General features: G+C 41.8%; 1 protein-coding gene across 3 annotated transcripts in view; it reads left to right on the top strand.

Annotated features, from left to right (window-relative positions):
• The window catches only part of ZNF782 (zinc finger protein 782), a 19,814-nt gene extending 1,206 nt beyond the window's left edge, over positions 1-18,608 (top strand). Inside the window, exons 2-6 of one of the 3 annotated variants that reach the window (XM_051818454.3) lie at positions 43-273; positions 1,201-1,259; positions 5,040-5,166; positions 13,679-13,774; positions 14,759-18,608. In XM_051818454.3, the coding sequence (XP_051674414.1) occupies positions 1,242-1,259; positions 5,040-5,166; positions 13,679-13,774; positions 14,759-16,605 (2,088 nt within the window). In that variant the 5' untranslated portion in view covers positions 43-273; positions 1,201-1,241 and the 3' untranslated portion in view covers positions 16,606-18,608. The remainder of the gene's footprint in view (positions 1-42; positions 274-1,200; positions 1,260-5,039; positions 5,167-13,678; positions 13,775-14,758) is intronic. The other 2 variants (XM_089335557.1, XM_089335551.1) reach the window with 2 other exon arrangements.
• The last annotated feature ends 1,951 nt before the right edge of the window (positions 18,609-20,559 follow it).

Here is a 20,559-nt window from a genome sequence, read left to right on the forward strand (position 1 = left end):
TTCTGTCTTAGCTTTTCCCTTGTTCTTCTCCACGTTCCACAGACGCTGGGCTACTCTCACACACGTCCGTCACCATGTGTGACACTAACGACACGATCCCGGCTGCACAGGATTCCAGAATGATGGTTCCCAAAGGGTTTTCCGAAGTTATCTACTTCGGGCTGCTTTGAAAGCTTCAAAGACTTTGGGCGTGACTTGGGTTCAGCGACTTTCCAGGGATGCTTGGTTTGTGACAGAACCAGGAGGAAGACGCCGTGGTTCATCCTCTCGTAGGTGAGTCTCCAAGAGCACCTTTGAAGGAGGGCCTTTGGAGGGAAGCGTTTGGTGTAGTGGTTAAGACGCTGTTTGGGATACCTGCAATCCCATATTGGAGTCCGAGGGTTCAAGTCCCGGCTTCGCCTCTGATTCCAGCTTCTTGCAGATACACACTCTGAGAGGCAGAGTGGCTGCCTGAGGATAATGATAATGGTAAATGATTGTGGTTCAAGTACCTGTGCCCCCACCACCCATGTGGGAAACCTAGATTCAATTCCAGGCTCCTGGCTTCAGCCTAGCCCAGCCCCTGCTATTGCAGGCTTTTGGGGAATAAGCCAGGGAATGGAAGACCTCTCTCTCTCTCTCTCTCTCTCTCTCTCTCTCTCCCCCCCCCACCTCCCTTACTCCTTCCCTCCCCCTCTCTTCCTTTCAAATAAAATATGATATTAGAAAACTGAGAAAAAGCGACTTTTGAGAAATATATCCAGTTGTAGCTGATCTGTACTAGGCTTTCTGTGAATTGTCTGTACCAGGGGACAAACATTATTACCAAGAAAAATGAATAGGTGACACACACAGAGTATTTTTCTGCCAAGCCAACTTTAATCAAAGAATAGCGTCTTATCCTTTGGTGAATTTTAATTCAACTAATCTCCTGAGGTCTTTATTTCTCTGTGTTAGAAGAACATGAGCATTTTTGTTAAATCAGTTGAGAAAAGTTTATATTTCAATAAAATAAGCAGCAAGTTTAACCCCCAGGATCATTTCAGGCTGGCACAGGGACAGGTGATGCCACCTTGCACCTGATCGTTTAATGTCTTTCCAAGGCCAAAAAGGGGCCTCCCTAGAGGCCTCTCCCAGCCGGTTGCTGAGATTCAGAGTGTTTTATCAGGGAGCAGTGAGGCAGGCAGATCTCATAACCCCGTCCTCTTTCTTTGTCCCCAGCTGAGCCTTCACGGTTCTCTGCAGCGTCCCAAAAGCCACAGATGATGAACACATCTCAGGTGAGCTCTACTTATCCCTCACTTTGTGTTGTAATGGATTTATGAGGTTTAGAAGGACTCGTGCATTACATGTGAAAGGGGAAATGGACCAGGTCAAGTTTTCCTGACTCCCTAGAAGGAAGATAGTCACAGCTTTCCCATGAACTCTGATTCGTGCTCTTAGCGCTTGGTAGATAACCTTTGTCCAGGTAAACAGGTTCCCTAAAGTTACCAGGTCACTAAGATTTCAAGTTAGCCATGAATGTGCATTGAATTATATTGACTAACTTTTGTTTATCCATCAGAATAGAGCTATGGCTATTTCCTTTAATCTGTAACTATTCTGGATAAGGTAAATGATTTTTTAATGTTGAATCCCCATGTAGACCTCAGTTGCTAATAAGTGTAGTAAATTGCTTCTTACATATTTCCCTAGGATGTTTGCTTATCCTTTACTTAGGATTCTTATTTCTGTATTCACAAGTTAGACTAGGCTATACCCATTTTCCTGTCCAACTATGATATCATATATGATGGTTACAATCTCATAAAAGGAAAGGGGGTACTTTTTTTCTCCTCTTTTCTAAATTTACAAAAATTAGAAAATTGTGTTATATGTAAATTATGTGATGCTTATAAACTTGGGCCTTCTGAGAATTTTTATGTGACAATTTTGATTTTAATCAATTTACTTTTTTTTTTATTTGACAGGTAGAGTTATAGACTGAGAGAGAGAGAGACAGAAAGGTCTTCCTTCCGTTGGTTCACTACCCAAATGGCCACTACGGCCGGCGCTGCACCGATCCAAAGCCAGGAGCCAGGTGCTTCTTCCTGGTCTCCCATGCAGGTGCAGGGTCCAAGCACTTGGGCCATCCTCCACTGCCCTCCTGGGCCACGGCAGAGAGCTGGACCGGAAGAGGAGCAACCGGGACAGAATCCGGCATCCATACGGAATACCAGCACTGCAGGTGGAGGATTAACCAAGTGAGCCACGGTGCTGGCCCCTCTAATCAATTTGCTAACCAACTTAATTACCATAAGCCTACATTGAATTATATTTTTCATTATATTATTTGTTCGTATTTTTGTAGAAAAATATTTTTATTCTTAAATGTGTTTTTATGAACTTCGTAATATTTTCTTAGGATCTCAAAATTATTACTGCTTTTGCAACATCAAAAACTCCTTTTCTGGGTCATGTGTTTGCCCTAGCAGTTAAGATGCTCATTAAGACACCCACCTCCCACCCTGGAGTGTCTTGTTTCAATTCCCAACTCCGGCTTCTGATACAAGATTCCTGCTCGACAGTATTCCCCAGTTGTTCTTATATAATACTGCCTTAACCTGCAACTCCAGAATTTGTTCAAATTTTCCAGCCTTGTGGGATGTTTCCCTCACTTCCTCTTTTGTCATACATTTATAGTATGTTGTGTCTTTTTTTTTTTTTTTAAACCTAAGTGCATTTTTGGAGGCAGGAGATACAGTGTGTGTGCTCAGTCTATTATCCAGAACCAAAAGAAGCATTTTGCTTGCAGTTCTCTCTTCTCGTAAGCTAATCTCTCTGGTTTCTCTCTTTTTTTTTTTTTTTTTTAGATTTTATTTATTTATTTGAGAAGTAGAGTTAAAGATAGTGAGAGGGAGAAGCAAAGAGAAAGGTCTTCCATCTGCTGGTTTACTCCCCAAATGGCTGCAACAGCTGGAACTGTTGGGAACTCTGGGTCTCCTACCAAGTGAAGGGGCCCAAGCGCCTGGGCTATCCTCTACCGCTTTCCCAGGCCATAGCAGAGAGCTGAATCAGAAGAGAAGCAGCTGGGACTAGAACCAGCGCCCATATGGGATGCCAGCGCCACAGACAGAAGATTAACCTACTGCGCCACAGCACTGGCCCCTCTGGTTTCTCTTTCTCTTAGAAATGTTTTCTGAGCTTTCATGTCCTATTCTTCTTTGGCTTATCTGTTAGTATTGCTATTCTCTTGAATTCAGTATTTGATCCTTTTCTCTCTTCAGTTTCTGTACCCTTTCTGAGCCAGCTCCTTCTCTCTGATGAATTCAGTTACCATCTTAATGACTACTGTTTCTTAGATCCTTATTTTCATTTTATACCTCCCTTTGTTCCAAAATCATGTGACCGAAAGTGGACAGATAAGTGTATCTGTGCAAGAGTACCTCCAAAAACTATCAGAAAAATAGCATTCAAAGATAGTTTTTTGGGTGTAAAATTTTTTTGGAAATGCGTGCATAGTTCCTTCATACCATTTCCATGAATTTTTCAAGACCCCTTTGTGTGTTCTGCAGGCATTTTGAGCCTTGTTCAACCTTTTGCTCTTATCATATTTTCAGTTTCTGTGTGTGGTATCAGTATCTACCTAGTTGTCCACACAGTGTCATGTGTAGCTGCCCCAGAAAACAATAACGGATCTTGTTTTCTAGAGATGACCTTCTCACTCTTTATTTCTGTTGCTTTTCCTTAACACAGATCATGTCTTAAATTGGGTCTTTTGTTTTGCTGCTTAAGTCCACATTTCATGTAGTGCAATGATTCCTAACTTGGGGTGATTATGCTTCCCAGAAGTTATCTGATAATGTTTTTGAGATATTTTGTTGAAACTAGCTTTGAGTGGTAGGAAGACAGGGGTACCACTAAGTATATTAAAATGCTCAAGATTGTTGTCATGAAAAAGCATTATCTGGTCTACAAAGTCAGTAGTGCCAAGTTTAAGAAACCATGTTCTAGAGTCTTCCTCCTGTGTAAGTCTGACTGGGTGACATGGTTCCCATTGCCCCAACACAGATCTCTAGGTTGGAGTGTGTGCTGTACAGAGTGCTCAGGGTATTTCAGTGGTGTATGGAAAATCTATTTAAAATAATTTTACCTAACAGTGAGGCACATTAAGTGACAATGTATGGTTGTAATCTAAAAACAAATACAGGGGCCAGAATTGTGGCATGCGGGCTAAGCCGCTGCCTGCAATACCAGCATCCAATATGAGTGTGGGTTCGAGTCCCAGCTGTTCCACTTCCCATCCAGCTCCTACTGATGTATCCGGGAAAGCAGTGGAAAATGGCCCAAGGGCTTGGGCCCCTGTCACTCATGTGGGAAACCTCAGTAGAATTCCAGGCTCCTGGCTTTGGCCTGCCCTGGCACCAGCCATTGAGGCCACTTAGGGACTGAACCGTGGATGGAAGATCTCTCTCTCTCTCCCTCTCTCCATCAGTCTGCCTTTCAAATAAATAAATCTTTAAAAAAATACAAATAAGAGCCGGCGCCGTGGCTCAATAGGCTAATCCTCCACCTTGCGGCGCCGGCACACCGGGTTCTAGTCCCGGTCGGGGCGCCGGATTCTGTCCCGGTTGCCCCTCTTCCAGGCCAGCTCTCTGCTATGGCCAGGGAGTGCAGTGGAGGATGGCCCAGGTGCTTGGGCCCTGCACCCGCAAGGGAGACCAGGAAAAGCACCTGGATCCTGGCTTCTGCCATCGGATCAGCGCGGTGCGCCGGCTGCAGCGGCGGCCATTGGAGGGTGAACCAACGGCAAAGGAAGACCTTTCTCTCTCTGTCTCTCTCTCTCACTGTCCACTCTGCCTGTCAAAAAAAAAAAAAAAATACAAATAAGTCAAAGCATAAGAATGCTATTTGTGCTAATTATGCATTCCCAAAGTATAAGAGCAAGGGCTATGAGAGGCAACCTTTAAAGCATTTTGTTTCGGACTCTCCACTGTGAACATAATAAGAGTTTGTTTCCAAAAATAGTTTTCTGCTGCTGAGTAGAAGCTGTCAGGCTGATGAGAAATGTGCTGTTCCAGGCATCAGTGTCATTCAAGGACGTGAGTGTGGAGTTCACCCTGGAGGAGTGGCAGCACGTGAGCCCTGCTCAGAGGACCTTGTACAGAGACGTGATGCTGGAGAACTACAGCCACCTCGTCTCACTGGGTGAGCAAACCTTACCATGCGATTCCCTCTGTACCAAAGTTCATTTTTTTTTTCCTTTTTTAAATGTCAATCACTTCAGTTGAAGAGGTTCAACAGAAAATTGAACTCAGCGCCTTTCAGCCTACTAGTCAGTGGGTTTTGAAAAACCTTGTATTCAGTTGATTACCACCAACAAAATCAAGATTTGGAATATTTCTGTCACCCCAAAAAGATTCCTGGCAGCCCCTTGCAGTGAGGTCCCTGCTCCCGCCACCCTTTACCCTCTCACCCCACCATTGATTTGCTTCCTATCACAGTAATCGTGCCTCTTCTCAAATTTCATACAAATGGGATCATAAACCATATACTCTTTTGGCTGCTTTTACTTAGAAAGTGCTGCTGAGATACATGTATGTGTTTGTTTATATCAGTAGTCCAGTCTTTTTATGCTGAATACTGCTTCTTTGTTTGCATATACCATTATTTGTTATTCTTTATCACCTAATGGATCTATAGGTTCTTTCTAGTTTGTGGCTATTATAAATAAAGATGCTATGAACGTTCACTTACAAATCTTTGTGTCAACATATTTTCATTTCTTTTGCATAAATACCTAGGAGTGGACTTGCTAGATCTTTTAGTATATTTATATGTAACTTTATAAAGAAACTGCCAGATGTTTTCAAGCTGGCAAAACTGTTGTTTATGCTCATAAGTAATATCTGTGTTCTTGTTGTCAGTATTTGGTAAGTCTTATTTTAACCATTCTGCTTAGTATCTGGTTATATATTCTTGGGTTGTTTTTTTTTTTTTAAAGATTTATTTATTGGGCCGGTGCCGCGGCTCACTAGGCTAATCCTCCGCCTAGCGGCGCCGGCACACCAGGTTCTAGTCCCGATCGGGGCGCCGGATTCTGTCCCGGTTGCCCCTCTTCCAGGCCAGCTCTCTGCTGTGGCCAGGGAGTGCAGTGGAGGATGGCCCAAGTGCTTGGGCCCTGCACCCCATGGAAGACCAGGAGAAGCACCTGGCTCCTGCCATCGGATCAGCGCGGTGCGCCGGCCGCAGCACGCCGGCCGCGGCGGCCATTGGAGGGTGAACCAACGGCAAAGGAAGACCTTTCTCTCTGTCTCTTTCTCTCACTGTCCACTCTGCCTGTCAAAAAAAAAAAAAAAAAAAAAAAAGATTGATTTATTTGAAAGGCAGAGTGACAGGGAATGAGAGACAGAGAGGGACATTTTCTAACTACTGATCACCCCTAAATAACTGCAACAGCCAAGGCTGGGTTGGGTCAGAGCCAGGAGCCAGGAATTCTATCCAGGTCTCCCACATGAGTGGGCCAGCATCCACTGCTTTTCCAGACACATAGCAGGAAGCTGGATCAGAAGCAGAGCAGCCAGGACCTGAACCAACATCCATATGAAATGCCAGTGTTACAAACAGCAGCTTAACCCACTGTGCCACAATGCTGGCCCTTCTTGTCGGCTTTTAATCTAGTTTACTAGCAATGTTGAATTCCTTCCCATGTATTTTTTTTAATAGATTTTATTTATTTATTTGAAAAGTAGAGTTACAGACAGTGAGAGGAAGAGATAGAGAGAAAGGTCTTCCATCCACTGGTTGACTCCCCAAATGGCTGCAACGGCCAGAGCTGAGCTGATCTGGAGCCAGGACCTTCTTCCAGGTCTCCCAGGTGGGTGCAGGGCCCCAAGCACTTGGGCCATCTTCTACTGCTTTCCCAGGCCATAGCAGAGAGCTGGATCGGAAGAGAAGCAGCCAGGGCTAGAACTGGTGCCCATATGGGATGCTGGTGCTGCAGTTGGAGAATTAACCTACTGTACCACAGCATTGGCCCCTTTTCTGGTGTATTTTTAAAAATTTTTTAGTTATTTTATTTACGTGAAAGGCAGAGAGTTAGGAGTCTCCCATCCGCTGGTTCACTCCCCAAATGTCCACAACTGGATCCACCCCAATGCAGGAACCAAGAACTCAGTCTAAGTCCCCATCTGGGTGGCAGGGATCCAGCTGCTTGAGCCTTCACTGCTGCATCCCAGGGGACACAACAGCAGGAAGCTGGAATTGGAGGTGGAGCCAGGACTCCAACTCAGCTCTGCCAAACAGATGAGGGTCTCTGAAGTAGCATCTTAGCTACTGTGCCAAATGCTAACCCCTGATGTGTGTTTTAGCCATTTATCACTCTTTAGTAAAATGTCTAATCAAACCTTTAGCCATTTTTGTTTAGTTTTTTTTCTGTTATTATTGAATTAAAATTCATACCTGTCTTATATTTTGCAAACTCTATCCATCTGGCATAGAGACAACAATTTTACAAATATTTTGTTTGAAAACATTTTAGGAGTGGGCATCTGGTGCAGCAGTTAGGATGCCACGTAGGATTCCCATATTCGAGTGCCTGGGTTCACGTCCAAGCTCTACTTCCAATTCCACTTCCTCTTAATGGGAAGCCTGGGAGGCAGCAGGTGATGGCTCAAGTGTTTGAACCTCTGTGACCTACTTGAGAGCCCTAGATTGAGTTTCAGGCTCCTGACCTCGGCCTGTCCTAGCCCCTGGCTGTTGCAAGTGTTCTGAGGCATGAACCAGCAAATGGGAAGTCTCCCTCTGTCTGTGTCTGTCTCTGTCTCTCTTTCAAATATAAATAAATAAATAAATGTTAAAGTTATAGATTGACATAATTATACAAGTTTATGGAGTATAGTGTAATACTTCAATACATGTATACATTGTGTATTGATCAAGTAATAAGCATATCTGTCGCCTCATTTATCATTTCTTTGTGGTAAAACATTCAAAAATTCTTTCTTCTAGGTATTTTGAGGCATATAGTACATTATTATTGACATATTCACCCTGCTGTATAGAACTCCAGACCTTACTCCTCTTATCTAACTGTGACTTTGTATTTGTTGACCAGCCTCACCCCATCCCTACTTCAACCTCACCAACCTTGTAACTTTAAATCTCTACTCTCTACTTCTATGAGACAGATGTCTTTAGATTCCACCTGTAAATGAGATCCTGTAGTATTTGTATTTCTGTACCTAGCTTATTTCACTTAAGATAAGCTACTCCAAGTCCATCCACACTGTTGCAAGTGATATATATTTTTTATATATATAATGTTTATATATATATAAATATCTTTTATCACATATATAAGTGATATATATATATATATGCTTTTATGGCTCAGTAATGACCCATTGTGTATATATACCACATTTTCCTTATTCATTCATCTGTTGATGAACACTTAGGCTGATTTCCTATATTAGTTGTTGTGAATAATGCTGCAATAAACAAGGGTATTTAGATAGCTCTTCAAGATACTAGCTTCATTTCCTTTGGGCAATACTCAGTAGGATAACTGAATCTTATGATAGTTCTATCTTTGATTTTTTAAAGATGTGTTTATTTATTTAAAAGCAGAGTTACAGAGAGGCAGAGGCAGAGAGAGAGGTCTTCCATCTGCTGATTCACTCCCCAAATGTCCACAATGGCCGGAGCTGGGCCTATCCGAAGCCAGGAGCCAGAAGCTTCTTCTGGGTCCCCACTCAGGTGTAGGGACCAAGGACTTGGGCCATCTTCTGCTGCTTTCCCAGGCCACAGCAGAAAGCTGGATTGGAAGTGGAACAGCTGGGACTTGAACCATCGCCCACATGGGATGCCGGCACTGCAGGAGGCAGTTTTACCTGCTCTGCCAAGGCACTGGCCCCTATCTTTAATTTTTTGAGGAACCTCTATACTGCTCTCCATAATAACTGCACTAATTTATATTCTCTGCGGTAGTGAATAATTGTTCCCTTTTCTACACATCTTCCCCAACACTTGGTGTTTTCTGTATTTTTGATAGAAGTCATTCTAACTGAAATGTGGTGATATCTCATTTTTTTATTTGCATTTCACTAGTGGGTAATGAAAATGAGCACTGTTTAGTACCTATTATTCACTTTTATGTCTTGTTTTGAGAAATCTTTATTCAAGTCATTTGCCCATTTTTTAAATCAGTTTTTTTGTTTTTTATTTTGTTTTTGCTGATGAGATGTTTGAATTCTTTTATATATATCCTGGACATTAACCCCTTATCAGATGTATGGGTTGCAAATATTTTTCTCATTTCAGTATGTTGTCTCTTCATTCTCTTGATTGTTTCCTTTGCTAGTCAGAAGCTTTTCAGGTTGACATAATCCAGTTTGTCTTTCTTTTGAGATCTTATAAAAAAAAATCCTTACCCAGTGCAAAGCCATGAAGCACATGAAGCATTTCACCTGTTTGCTTCTTTTAGTTTTATAGTTCAGCATCATATTTAAGTCTTTAGTCTGGTTTGAGTTGGTTCTTGTGTATAGGGAGAGATGTGGACATCCGATTTTCCCAGAGTTATGTATTGAAAAAGACTGTCCTTCCCCAAGTGTTCTTGTCACCTTTGTGAAAAATCAGTTGGCTATAGATGTGTGGATTTATTTCTGGGCCTTCCTTGCCATTGATCTAGGTGTCTGTTTTTATGTCGGTAGCATGCTGTTTTCTATACTATTGCATTACAGTGTATTTTGAGATCAGGTATTGTGATGCTTCCATCTCCCCACCCACCCCAACCCCCAGGATTACTTTAGCTATTCAGGGTCTCCTCTGATTCTGTACATATTTACGGATTTTTTTCCCTACAACTGTGAAAAAAGTAATCGGCTTAATGATAGGAATTTCACTGAATCTGCAGATTGCTGTGGGTAATTTGGACATTTTAATAATATTAATTCTTCCAGGCTATGAATATGGGATGTCTTCCCAGGTATTTGTGTCCTCTCCAGTTTCTTTCATCAGTGTTTTATAGTTTTTAGCATAGTTTGACCTCCTTGTTTAAATTATTCCTAGGAATTTCATTGTTTTGAAGCTATTGTAAAAGGTATTCCTTTCTTGATCTTTTTTAGATAGTTCACCATGGCCTATAGAAATACCCTGATTTTTTTATGCTGATTTTGTATCCTGAAATTTATGATTTCTTTAAATTTTTTTTAGATTCTTTTGGTGGGATCTTCGGGTTTTCTATAAATTAGATCATCTTGTCTGTGACATGACAATTTTATTTTTCCTTTCCAATTCGGATGTTATCTTTCCCTTGCCTAACTGTTCTCACTAAGACTTGCAGTACTATGTCAAGAGGAAGAGGTGAAAGTGGGCATCTGTGTCTTCCAGATTTCAGAGAAGAGCTTTCTGCCTCTCTCCAGTCAGCATGCTGGCAGTCATCTTGTCATACATAGCCTTGATTGTGTTGAGGTACATCCCTTCTATACCTAATTTGTTGAGGGATTTTTATCATTTTGAATGTCAAATGATTATGTGGTTGTTGTCCTTGATTCTGTTAATGTGTTTGATCACATTTATTGATTTGCATATGTTGAACCATCCTTGCATCCCTGAGATGAATCCTGCTTGATCATCATGAATGATCTTTTAAATGTGCCATTGAATTTGGTTTGCTAATATTTCTTTCAGAATTTGCACATCTGTGTTCACTAGGGACATTAGCCTATAGTTTTCTTTAAAAAAAAAAATTTATTTGTTTGTTTGAAAGAGATCTTCAGTCTACTGGTTCACTCACCAGATGGGCACAATGGCTAGCACTGAGCTAGGCCAAAGCCAGTAGCTTCTTGTAGATCTCCCACTTAGGTGGCAGGGGTCCAGGAACCTGAGCCCTGCTGCTTTTCCCAGGCCATTAGCAGGGAGCTAGATTGGAAATGGAGCAGCCGGGACTCAAACCAGCATTCACATGGGATGCTGGTGTCACAGGCAATGGCATAGCATGCTCCACAACGTCAGCCCCAAGAGCCTTCACATTTTTGAGGCATGTGTTTATTACTACAAACTTTACCCCTTAGTACAGTTTTTGCTGTGTCCCTGAGATTTTTATGTGTTGTGTTCTCATTTTAGATTATCTTGAGAAACCATTTTATTTCTTCATTAATTCCTTCAGTAACATGTTGCTTAATTTCTTTGTATTAGCAGAGTTTCCACCATTCTACCTGTTGCTGATTTCTAGTTTCATTCCATTGTGATCAGAAATTTACTTGATATGATTTTGATTTTTAAAAATTTGTTGGGACTTATTTTGTAGTCCAATTTATGATCAGGAGAATGTTCAATGTGCTGTTGAAGAATGTGTATTCTTCAGCTGTTGGCTAGAATGTTTTATAATTATCTGTTAGATCTGTTTGACCTAAAGTGCAGTTTAACTTTGATTTTCTGGCTCTATGGTCTACCCAATGCTGAAAGTGCAGTGTTCTACAGATGGGAATTTGAATTTTTTGTTATAATGTTGTTCAAATCTTCCATATATTTTTATGTGTTTGTTCGATCAGTTATTGAGAAATGAGCTATACGTGTGACTTCGGTTATTTCAGTTTCATCAGGATTTGCTATTTTGAAATAGGGTTGCAGGAAGGAGAGACATTTTAAAATGCCATATCCTTTGGATGAATTATTCCCTTTCTTATTATGTAGTAGGTCTCTCTATCTCAAACAGTATTGTCTTGACTGTTGGTTTTGTCATATGTCATTTCTTACTCTGTTGCTAGTAATTAATTTTTTTTATAAAAAATGTTTTTAAGCTTATTTTTTTAAGATTGATTTGAAAGGCAGAGTTACAGAGAGGCAGAGAGAGAGCGATCTCCCATCTCCTGGTTCACTCCCCAAATGGCCACAACAGCCGGAGCTGGGCCGATCTGAAGCCAGGAGCCAAGAGTTGCTTCCAGGTCTCCCACATGGGTATAATGGCCCAAGCACTTGGGCCATCTTCCGCTGCTCCCCCAGGTGCATTAACAGGGAGCTGAATCAGAAGTGGAGCATCCAGGACTTGAATCAAAACCTATATGGGATGCCAGCATCACATTTTAAATATTTTGGGTCCTTTCTGGAATGTAGTTAAATTATTTAGAATTAGATTAGTCTTTTCAGGGTTTACTCTAAGATTTGTTATGTTGGATTCAGAGCTCACTTTAGTGTAGAACGAATTTGGCCTCCAGTCTAATAAGGCAATAAACATCTGATTGTTCTGGCTAATTGGTCATGAATCAGGAGGTTTTCTGCTGTGAATGTGATGGCATAAGCTTCCTACTTTTGTACCTGCTTTGGTGGCTTCCTTGCCTACTCTTTTTCACTGGTTTTTCCCTCCAGCTGTGAGTGGTTTTCTTTTCTTTTTTTAAGATTGATTTACTGGGGCCGGCACTGTGGCACAGTGGGTTAGCACCCTGACCTGAAGCACCGGCATCCCACATGGGCGCTGGTTCTAGTCCCAGCTGCTCCTCTTCTGATCCAGCTCTCTGCTGTGGCCTGGGATAGCAGCAGAAGATGGCCCAAGGCCTTGGGCCCCTGAACCCGTGTGGGAGACCCGGAAGAAGCTCCTGGCTTCAGATCGGCAGAGCTTCAGTCATTGCAGCCAATCGGGGAGTGAATCATCGGTTGGAAGACCTCTCTCTCTCTCTGCTTCTCCTCTCTCTGTGTAACTCTGACTTTCAAATAAACAAACAAATCTTAGAAAAAGAAAAAAATTATTGATTGATTGATTGATTTGATAGGCAGAGATACAGAAAGAGAGAGAGAGAGAGAGATCTTCCATCCGGTGGTTGACTCTAAGTGCTGCAATGGCCAGGGTTGGATCAGGTGGAAGCCAGGAGCCAGGAGCTTCTTCTGGGCCTCCCACATGAGTGCAGGGCTCCAAGTACTTGGGCCATCTTCTACTGCTTTCTCAGACGCATCAGCAAGGAACTTGAGGGGAAGTGGAGCAACCAGGTCTCAAACCATATGGGATGCTAGTGTTTCAAGCAGTAGCTTACCTGCTCCGCCTACGCCAGGCCCAAGTGGTTTTCTTATGTGTGTGCACAATTCGCACACAGGAAACCCTGCTGCAGATCTCCAGAACGCTTTATAAGTACAGCTCTTCCTTCTCTGATATTTTATCTCACAAATTCTAGTGTCCAACTTCTCTACACATATAATTCCATTGTTTCAACTCACTGAATCTGTCAGCCTGCTGTTTTGATGTTTTGTTTTGAGGATTTTGGGGTTTTTTTCTTGTTGTTATTGATGATGATGTTATTTTTCTATGGGTTGGAAAATCTCTCAGCAGTAACCTTATTTGTTATGAGCTTACCTCCTTTGTTTCTCCATTCTCAAGGATCTCTGTCTGCACTACCTGTTGTCTAAAGTCTAAATAACATTTCATATATTTTTTTGGAGTTTTTTAAGGAGTAAATCAGTTTTTATTATGACCACTTATGGAAGTCCTCATGAAATCTCTTGTTTGAAACCCAAGACATATGTTTTAGAATGTAATGTTATTTAGGCTTGCAATCCAAGGAGATTACTATAGGCATAAGAAAATGGTTTTTGTTGTCACTTCCCCCAAAAAAGACACAGTGAACAAACACCCTCAGTGTTTTGCTTCTGAAACTGTACCTTCTTTCACATTCAGAAACAGCAAAACCTATGCAGATAACTCAAGTCCTAAATTGCTTCCAATTTACAGGGTATTGCTTTACAAAACCAGGACTTATCTTCATATTGGAACAAGGAGAAGATCCATGGTTGTTAGATAAAGAATTTCTAAGCAGGAGCTCCCCAGGTAAGTTACTGAATACTGTCAGAAAATTCACTCGTTCACTAGGAGGACTCACAAGACTTCGGGATATTAATGGCTCACATCAAACAGAAAGGATACAGAGCAAAATCAACCAAGCCAAAAAATGGGGTGAAGGCCAGGGAAATCAGGTACAAGCTTCTAAGAGTTCAAAGGGAGACACTTGGTTTCCCCAGCAGTGAATAGTGACATATATGCTTGTTGCCCACCCAGAGAGGCTGTGAGAGATTAGATACCAGGGTTCTCTTGTGGGCTGCTCATCTAGCATGTGCCTTCCATCTAGCATGTACCAAAATGCCACTTGGAAATACTTTATTACTGGGAAACTAAAACAGAAATTAAGAAATCAAATACATAGTAGGGCATAATAATTTGAGGGAGCTTCAAAAAGTTCATGGAAAGCAGAATTAAAAGATACATTTATTTGGTGCAAAGCTGTTTTGAGGGATTGGCATTGTGGCATAACAGGTTAAGCTGCTGCCTGTGACACCAGCATCCCGTACGGGTGCTGGTTCGAGTCCTGACTACTCAACTTCTGATTCAGTTTCCTGCTAATATGCGGAAGATGGCCCAAGTACTTGGGCTTCTGCACACATGTGGAAGATCCAGAAGAAGCTCCTGGCTTTGGCCTGACCCAGCCCTGGCCATTGTGGCCATTTGGTGAGTGAGCCAGCAGATGGAAGACTTCTCTTTTTGTCTCTCCTTCTCAAATAAATAATTAATTTTTAAAAAAAGTTAAAACTATAAAACTCTTAGACTAAAACAGGCAGATAAATCTTCATGACCTTGAACAAAACTTAAAATAGATAAAATGGATTTTATCAAAGTTTAAAAAATAAATTTGAAGTCCATGCTGGTTTTTTTTAGAATGCACATTTTTCCATGAACTTTTTGGCAAGCCCCCTCACCTGTGTCCATTCATGAGAACTGTTAAGCATTACATAGTACTTTTAATTTTCTCATTTTTAGAAGACTTTCAACCTGATGAATTGTCAGAGAAGAGCCCAGAAAACCAAGACAAATATTTGTGGCCACTTTTATTCACCAACAAATCCTTGACTACAAGTCAAGAAATTTCATGTAATCTGGACATGAACCATTTTACTGCAAGGATGACTCCCTGTAAATGTGGTGCTGCAGGGGCTACTTACCTGGGTGCCAGCCCACTGTCCCCACAAAGCCTCTGCTCAAGAGAAGAGGCTCATGAGCTTAACTTATGTGAGAAATGGCTTCTCAATATTAAGAACTGCAGAACTAATACTTGCGGGAAAGGTTTTGTTTATAATAAAAATATAAAAGCCCTTAGTCTTAAAGAACAAGTTATCCAGCATCAGAAAATTCAGAACTTGGGACAAGCTTTTAAATATAATGAAAGCGGAAAAGATTTCTTTGGAAAAACTGTCCTCATTACATCTCAAAGTGCCCACCGAAAAGTGAAATCTTATAAATTGAATAAACCTGGGGAAAACCAATGTGCTAAATCAACCTTTATTGTCTCTCAGAGTATTCATCCAGAGAAGAGTCACTGTGAATTTAATGAAAATGGAAATAGTTTCAATAGGACCACTCAAAAAACTGACACAAAAGGGAAATCTACCAGCCAAAAGTCACACATTGGAGATCATGAGAGAATTCATACAGAGGTGAAACACGGTGCATATGGGAAAAAGCTTAACCATAATTCTGCACTCCTGCTCTGTCAGGGAACTCACACATCAGATCAATCCTCTGATGATAGCACACGTACAGAGACATCCACCTATCAGCCCACTTTCAGTGTACATCAGAGAACTAACGTAAGAGCAAAACCCAATGAATGTAATGAATATGGAAACTGCTGCTCTTTGAATTCCTGCGTAATTCATACTCAGAAAAGTCCCCCAGGAGAGAAACCTTACGAATGTCATGAATGTGGGAAAGCTTTCAGTGAGAAGTCGCGCCTAAGGAAGCATCAGAGAACCCACACAGGGGAGAAGCCGTATAAATGTGAAGGATGTGAGAAAGCTTTCAGTGCCAAGTCGGGCCTACGGATACATCAGAGAACTCACACAGGGGAGAAACCCTTTGAATGTAATGACTGTGGGAAGTCCTTCAACTATAAGTCAATACTTATAGTACATCAGAGAACTCACACAGGGGAGAAACCCTTTGAATGTAACGACTGTGGGAAGTCTTTCAGCCACATGTCAGGCCTAAGGAATCATCGAAGGACTCACACAGGGGAAAGACCATATAAATGTGATGAGTGTGGGAAAGCTTTCAAACTGAAGTCAGGCCTAAGAAAACACCATAGAACACATACAGGGGAGAAGCCCTATAAGTGTAGCCAGTGTGGAAAAGCTTTTGGTCAGAAATCACAACTCAGAGGACATCATAGAATTCACACTGGGGAAAAACCCTATAAATGTAATCATTGTGGGGAAGCTTTCAGTCAGAAATCAAACCTCAGAGTGCATCACAGAACTCATACTGGGGAGAAACCCTATAAGTGTGATGAGTGTGGAAAAACTTTCAGACAGAAATCAAACCTCAGAGGACATCAGAGAACTCACACAGGGGAAAAACCCTACGAATGTAGTGACTGTGGGAAAGCTTTCAGTGAGAAGTCAGTCCTAAGAAAACATCAGAGAACTCACACAGGGGAGAAACCTTACCATTGTAATCAGTGTGGGGAAGCTTTTAGTCAGAAATCAAATCTCAGAGTCCATCAGAGAACTCACACAGGGGAGAAACCTTATAAATGTGATAAATGTGTAAAAACTTTCAGCCAGAAATCAAGCCTTAGAGAACATCAGAAGTCCCACACAGAGAATTAACTGTATGAATGTAAAGAGTATGGGGAAGCTCTAGCAATGGATATCAAGCCTTTCGATATGTAAAAGAGCACACAGGAGAACTCCTAAGAATATATTAAACAATAAAATCCCTCTGCAAATATCAAACATCAGAGAACTTAAACAAAAAAAGAAATTCTTGAAATACATCTTCTATTGCCAGTGTTTCAGCCAGAGTGCAAGTCTCATTGGATATCAGAGAATTCAACCAGGAAACACCAGAAAGTAAGGAATGTAGGAAATATTCTGGAGGCCAGCGCCATGGCTCACTTGGTTAATCCTCCGCCTGTGGTGCCATCATCCCATATGGGCGCCGGTTTCTAGTCCCGGCTGCCCCTCTTCCAGTGCAGCTCTCTGCTGTGGCCCAGGAGGGCAGTGGAGGATGGCCCAAGTGCTTGGGCCCTGCACCCCATGGGAGACCAGGAGAAGCACCTGGCTCCTGCCTTCAGATCAGCATAGCTCCGGCTGTAGCGACTATTTAAGGGGTGAACCAATGGAAGGAAGACCTTTCTATGTCTCTCTCTCTCTCTCACTGTCTAACTCTATCTGTCAAGTAAATTTTTAAAAAAGGAAATATTCTGAATTGAATCCTCAGGAGATGCTTTTGGGAAGGCTCTGAGAAAGTAATAAAAATGTGAAACTTTTATGTAAGGAATCAAAACATTATCAGGGAAATGGCACAAGAAAACATAAAATGTGTTACAACTTTAGCCACAGAGCAGCTTTCTCTATGTAGCATAAAATTCATAGAGGGCAGAGACTTCATTGTATATCAGGACAGAAAATAAATGAAGGTTGGCCGGCACCGCAGCTCACTAGGCCAATCCTCCGCCTGCAGCACCGGCACCCCAGGGTTCTAGTCCCGGTTGCTCCTCTTCCAGTCCAGCTCTCTGCTGTGGCCCAGGAAGGCAGTGGAGAATGGCCCAAGTGCTTGGGCCCCTGTACCCACATGGGAGACCAGGAGGAAGCGCCTGGCTCCTGGCTTCAGACAGCGTGCCGGCCGTAGCGGCCATTTCGGGGGTGAACCAATGGAAGGAAGACTTTTGTCTCTCTCTCTCTCACTGTCTAACTCTGCCTGTCCAAAAAAAAAAAAAAAAAAAGATAAAGGAGGTAGACAATCCTACCATAAGTTAACTCATAGCTTGGCTTGCAAGTGGTAGTCCCCATTTGTCATAAAATGACTATAAAAATATTTACCAATCACCATTTCCTTTTCTACCCCATGCAACATCTAGTCTAAATCTCTTAACCACACTGTCATCCAAATGGGGTCATATTGTTACCCTCTAGTGAAATATGGAGATTAATTTCAGATAATTGTCATATATCCTTCAAATTTTCAGTCTTTTCACCTGTCCCTCAAGTATTTGAGATTACTTCCAGGAATTACTTCCAATGAAGATGGAAGAAAATATGATAAAGAAACAGGATCAAATAATGAGTCTGGAATGGAATTTTCTATTTCCATATACACAGTTGGATTTTTTGTGGCAAGGAAATAAACTTGTTCTCTGCTGAACTTCAGCAGGTTTGGGTATTCTTGATACATAAAGTCACCAAGCTTTACTTAGTAAAACCTATGAATATGAATTCTGTGGCTATCTAAACCCAGTCTGTATCACAAAAGTCACACCAAAACCTTTGATAACACCCTGAAAGGCCATAGCTTTCATCCACAGCTCTTATCAGTCAGGTAAATATTACCAGAAGAAATTCAGTATTTTAATGCAAGGAGGAAGTCCCTTATAAAAAACTCATTAAATATCTGATGGCTGAGTTTTGAATGTGTGAACGTTTCAACAGATCATCGTACTTTATCTCTCAAAGATAAAGGGAAAATACCAATTTGAAAAAGGTAAGTAATCACCTTTAGATATTTTATATAAAATGTCATTTCATATTTAATATGAAAACATTTAATGAAATATTTGATTCATAGTCACTAGAATAAAATACTTGAATAAATTACATAAACTAGACAACAACATTGGATGTATGTGAATGTTTTCTAAATTGCCTGTCGTATGGATATTTGCATGCCACTTACCAGACATTCTACACGTGTATTTGACCTCAATATCACTGTAATAGATGATACTATTCTGACATCAGCTGCATTTTGCCACATGTATACTAATAACAAATAAACCTTTTACAGGAAATATCAAAGTTCAGAGTGCCATACCACATTCCCTTTCTCCAGGTACCTTCTGACATGTGTATATAGGAAAGGTATTTTTCATTGAACTGCTCCTTTTCAAAGAAGCCAGTGTTTCTGTAGACTTGTGTGTTATCTTAAGGTCATCAGTACATGTAAAACAGACATATATGATGTCTTCAACATCACTGATTCTTTCCTCAGAAATGTTGAGGAAATATTGAGTATACTAATGACCACTTGGAAGGCATTATTCATTTACGCTACTATCATTTTTATTCCTAGCGTTTTAATTCCATTATAGTTCCCAACTCTGACCTTGTATGTTCCCTTTCTTGTTAGTCATTTTCTTCAGCATTTGGCATTCTCTGTCTCACTTAGGTAACTGCTTTGGTCCTTGTGGCTTGCAGCCACCAAGCTCCTCAGATTTTGGGTTATTGTTTTGCCCTGTGAATACTAACATATCATGTATTCAAGAAAAACTGTGGAAGTCTACCCAGCTGGTTTCTTATTTTAGGGATGGGGCAATGCTTTTTATTGCTGTCTTATCTCTGAGCTGTAACTGAAAGTTGTCGGTTGATTTTTAACAAATGTTCCAGGGTAATTTGATGGAGAAAAGATTATTATTTTTAATATGGCACTAAAATTACTGAATATTCATTTTTTAAGATTTATTTTTTTTATTTTTTTTTTTTTTTTGACAGGCAGAGTGGACAGTGAGAGAGAGACAGAGAGAAAGGTCTTCCTTTGCCGTTGGTTCACCCTCCAATGGCCGCCGCGGCCGGCGCGCTGCGGCCGGCGCACCGCACTGATCCGATGGCAGGAGCCAGGAGCCAGGTGCTTTTCCTGGTCTCCCATGGGGTGCAGGGCCCAAGCACCTGGGCCATCCTCCACTGCACTCCCTGGCCACAGCAGAGGGCTGGCCTGGAAGAGGGGCAACCGGGACAGAATCCGGCGCCCCGACCGGGACTAGAACCCGGTGTGCCGGCGCCGCTAGGCGGAGGATTAGCCTAGTGAGCCGCGGCGCCGGCCTTAAGATTTATTCTTTTTTTAAAAGATGTATTTTATTTATTTGAGGGACAGTTTCAGACAGAGGGAGAGACAGAGAGAAAAGTCTTCCATCCTCTGGTTCACTCCCCTAATGGCTGTAATGATTGGAGCTGAGCTAATCTGAAGTCAGAAGCCAGGAGCTTCTTTGGGTCTCCCATGTGGGTGCAGGGGCCCAACCACTTGGGCCATCTTCCACTGCTTTCCCAGGCCATAGCAAAGAGCTGGATCAGAAGTGGAGCAGCTGAGACTTCAACCAGTGCCCATAGCAGATGCCAGTGCTGCAGGCAGAGGCTTAACCCACTACACCACAGTGACAGCCCTATTTATTTATTTGAAAATCAGAGTTACAGCGGGGAAGGGGTGGAGACAGATCTTCCATCTGCTGGCTCACTTCCCAGATGGCTGCAGCAGCCAGGGCTGGACCAGACCAAAACCAGAAGCCAGGATCTTCATCTGCGTCTCCCACTTGGGTGGCAGGGGCCCATGCACTTCTGCCATCTTCCACTGCTTTTCACAGGCATTATCAGGGGACTGGATTAGAAGTGAAACAGCTGGAACACAAACCACACCCATATGGGGTGCCAACCTCGAATGTAGTGGCTCAACCTGCTATGCCACAATACCAACCCCATATGAACAAAATAGCTAAAACTGAAAACTAAAGACACAAATTATACTCTGAGATATGAAGAGCTCTTTAAGATAGAACACAGAGTTTGAAACATTAA

The sequence above is a fragment of the Oryctolagus cuniculus genome, chromosome 1 (genome assembly GCF_051225735.1).
Source record: "Oryctolagus cuniculus isolate XC-2025 breed Fujian yellow rabbit chromosome 1, ASM5122573v1, whole genome shotgun sequence".
NCBI classification, from domain to species: Eukaryota; Metazoa; Chordata; class Mammalia; order Lagomorpha; family Leporidae; genus Oryctolagus; species Oryctolagus cuniculus.